Consider the following 4,092-nt stretch of genomic DNA (forward strand, 5'->3'; position numbering starts at 1 on the left):
CCAAGACGCCAGAGGATCAGCGCGGGATGGAGGTCCCACGAGACGGGAGCCACGTGACTACGCCCTGCCACGAGATGGCAGCGGCAGATGGCATGGGTACCCGCTCTGGCAGTTGGCATGAGTGTCATTTCTCAAAGAAAGAGAGAGAGAGAGAGAGAGAGAGAGAGAGAGAGAGGAGGGGGGAGAAGGAGAGAGAGGTGGAGAGAGAGAGAGTGTGAGTGAGGGGGAGAGAGAGAAAGACACCAGTAAAGGAATGATTCTGTCATTTTGTTTGCAAGAGAAGAGAGGGGAGGAGAGAGGAGAGGAGAAGGTGGCACAGAACAGAGAGAAGGGAGATGCTAGAGAACATGCACACTGCCCGCTGACATACATTCAGGTGAGGAGACTTGTCTTGGCATACGGATTGTTTCACCTATCATATGCATGGTGTTCTATTAATAGTTTTAGTCACTAAATAGCATAGATATATTTATAACAAATGTATTCAGAAATGTTGATTGCTGGAGCATGTGACTTTGGCCTTGGTTTTGCCAAAAAGGCAACACAACATCTCTCCAGACTCTCCATATATAGGAGAGGCACACGAAAATGTGACATTGACAGGCTATACATAGTGTGGCCGTTGTAACAGTTTATGTGTTGACTGCGTTGCTTGCGTGTGTGTTAACTGGGAGTTGTGGTCTATAGGAATCATGTTGACTCTACCGTATGAAGAACCAAATGTGACGTATGAGCCCCGGTTTGGAGCCAACTACCCCCGTGGGAGCTTACCGGACCTGGAGCCAGACCCGATACACAGCCTGAACGTCACGTTGAACCCGGAGAGAGAGGACGAGGAGGAGCCAGACCCGATACACAGCCTGAACGTCACGTTGAACCCGGAGAGAGAGGGCGAGGAGGAGCCAGACCCAATACACGGCCAGGACGTCACATCGGACCCGGAGGAGGGTGACATCTCAGAAAGAGAGGATGAGGAAGAAGAAGAGAGAGAGGACGACAACCAGCAGGATGAAAACGGCCTCCCCAGAAAGAGAGGACCACGGAGAAAGAAGTCGACTAAAGGTAGACAGGAGAGGGTCAAGGTGCGTCGTCACGAGGCAAACGCCCGTGAGCGCAGCAGGATGCACGGTCTGAACGACGCGTTAGAGAGCCTCCGAAAGGTGGTGCCCTGCTACTCCAAGACCCAGAAGCTCTCCAAAATAGAGACTCTGCGCCTGGCTAAGAACTACATCTGGGCCCTGTCGGAGACGCTGTCTGCGGGCAAGAAGCCGGACCTGCTGGGGTTCGTTCAAACTCTGTGTAAGGGCCTATCCCAGCCCACGACCAACCTGGTGGCTGGCTGTCTGCAGCTGAAAGCCAGGTCCTTCCTCACGGACCACAACGGAGAGGTGACGTACCCCGGTAGTACGACCCACTATGACAACATGTACCCTTACCCCGGGGCAGATCTGGGCACGGCCCCTGGACAAGGCTGCAGCACCCTGGACAGCGCCAAGCCATCCTACCATAGCCGGCACTACAGCTACGGTGGCCAGTACGAGCCGTACTATGACCACACGTCTCCTGAGGGAGGAAGGGAGGGACACCTAGACGGACAGATCAGCCCTCCTCTGAACTTTAACGGGATATTCTCTCTGAAACACGACGAACCAGAGGAGTACGGGAAGAGCAGCCACTACGGGATGAGATACAGTTCTGTTCCCGGTCACGGCTCCCTCAGCTCGGCATCCATGTACCGGGTCTCGCCAGAGGGCCGGTTACACTATGAATTACACCTTCGGTCTGCCGGGCAGACCTACAAGGCTGGGACTCAGAGCCAGCAGGCAGAGCTACCAGGCTGGGACTCAGAGCCAGCAGGCAGAGCTACCAGGCTGGGACTCAGACCCAGCAGGCAGAGCTACCAGGCTGGGACTCAGAGCCAGCAGGCAGAGCTACCAGGCTGGGACTCAGAGCCAGTAGGCAGAGCTACCAGGCTGGGACTCAGAGCCAGTAGGCAGAGCTACCAGGCTGGGACTCAGAGCCAGTAGGCAGAGCTACCAAGCTGGGACTCAGAGCCAGTAGGCAAAGCTACCAGGCTGGGACTCAGAGCCAGTAGGCAGAGCCATAATTAATAGAACAGTTAAAAGGTTATATTACCCCTGTTACTATTCATCACACACACACACACACACACACACACACACACACACACACACACACACACACACACACACACACACACACACACACACACACACACACACACACACACACACTTAGACAGATCACCAGTGGAAAAAGCACATTGTGCCAATGCAAGTGTTTAAAATGCAATTTATTAATTGATGAGTTTATGAATTTATTCATTTCTTCCCTATGTATTGAATTATCTATGTAACTATTTGTTTATTTATTGACCTTAACATATAGCAGTTTGTCACAGGGAATTTGACACTGGTTTGATTGCAAATGTTGTGTACAAATATTTTCTATTGTGTTTTTCAAATTGGGCCTATATCTATAGCTAATAAACAACTAGGCTACTGAATCATATTAATACAATTTCTATGGAAACTTGGAGATGACAAGCGGTGTAGATTATCAGGGTAAAAAGCAAACACGAATTATCATCTCATCAGGGAATTATGTTTCATTTGATTTGTTTTCCAATCGCCGTGAGGAGACCTGCAACAATCTTCTATAAAGAGACGCAATGCCAGAAATATCCGTACTATAGGAATATAATATATAATAATAATAAATAAAGATTTGGGAGATTCTGGAGATAAAAAAAACATGTTAAATACTGATTTAGTCCCACATAAGAAACGTCTTTATAATGCTATAGACCTTTCTGCTGACTGGGTGCGAGTTGGATATAGGTGTTTAAATAAGGCTCATTAATTATGTCATCGTGCCAAAGCCTCAAAGCAGCAGGTAATTAGCTCAAAGTGTGCTCAAATCAAATTAACTCTTCAAATGTATAAAAGTCAAAGGAAAATGCATTTGTATTTAAATCAGTGAAGTAAAAAAAAAAGGGGAATGTGATCGATTAATGTATATGAAAAAATTATGATCCATTCGTTTACGAATAGGCCTACTTCATTTTATTTTGTCTTAATAATGTATTTAAAAATGAATGTGAATGATATCATTTTGTGAAAATGTTTCGGTGCAGTATTGAGTGACTGTCGTTCTGTAAATCATCACCAATATTGATCATCACCTCCATCGTCACTATTATTACTGAAGGACATCATAACATCGTGAGCCATGGTCCATCAGAATACAGTATATACTCTTAGAAAAAAACCTTCTGGATATAACCAAAAAGGGTTATATGCAAGCTTTATGTACAGCACACCCTTCAGGTTCTATATAGAACCTTCTATGGAACCCAAGTGTTCTAGATAGAACCTTACATGGAACCCAAGTATTCTATATGGAACCAATTTTGTTTTAGTGAAGAAGAACCCCTGGGGTTCTGATCAAACAACCCTACAAAAGTGTTCTGTACAGAACCTTTAGGTGTGCCATATATGAAGCAAGCAATAGCCTTTTTGGTTCTATCCAGAAGGTTTTTTTCTAAGCGTTATGTATGGATATTTCTAAGCCTTACGTTGACAGAGTTGTTGAGGCCAGATATGCACCGGTACGGGGACCATGATTATGGGCTTTGGGCTGTGGACGGTATTGTTATTATTTTTACTTTAACCTTTATTTATCCAGGCAGTCCCATTGAGGTTAGAAAACCTCTATAAGCAATACGTGGGGCTAGATTAACCTGCGTTAACCGACAACTGCGTAGCAGTTTCATTGATTTTATTTAGGCGGTGTCAGCTGTCAAATCAGCAAGCGGCTAGCAGCATTATATCTAAGGAGGACATTACCAAGGGCCAAGTGATATTAGTAATAATCCCATGTAGACTTGTTCAAACACTGGAATGTGTGATGTAATCTACACCTTTATTAGGCTGATATAAATGCTTATTATCTTGTTTTATGATTTTCTATTTGAGTGTCATTATCTCTATATAGCCCCTAGCTACACTTTCTCCTTCTGAAGTGTCGTGACAACCACATGAGCAGCCAGCCGCTCGCCGATGTGACAGC

At 46.0% G+C, this 4,092-nt stretch overlaps 1 protein-coding gene across 1 annotated transcript; it reads left to right on the forward strand.

The window, feature by feature from the left end:
* The first annotated feature begins 253 nt into the window (after window positions 1-253).
* LOC106569743 (neurogenic differentiation factor 6-B) lies at window positions 254-2,608 on the forward strand. Its single transcript, XM_014141323.2, has 2 exons — window positions 254-376; window positions 688-2,608. Exon 2 carries the CDS (start codon window positions 693-695, stop codon window positions 2,025-2,027), a length of 1,335 nt encoding a protein of 444 aa, XP_013996798.1. The 5' UTR covers window positions 254-376; window positions 688-692; the 3' UTR covers window positions 2,028-2,608.
* The last annotated feature ends 1,484 nt before the right edge of the window (window positions 2,609-4,092 follow it).

The sequence above is a fragment of the Salmo salar genome, chromosome 14, assembly GCF_965601325.2.
Source record: "Salmo salar chromosome 14, fSalSal1, whole genome shotgun sequence".
Classification (NCBI taxonomy): Eukaryota; Metazoa; Chordata; class Actinopteri; order Salmoniformes; family Salmonidae; genus Salmo; species Salmo salar.

What these genes read in the sequence shown, in the direction of transcription:
- LOC106569743 (XM_014141323.2), top strand. Translation starts at nt 693, where the DNA reads ATGTTGACTCTACCGTATGAAGAACCAAATGTGACGTATGAGCCCCGG.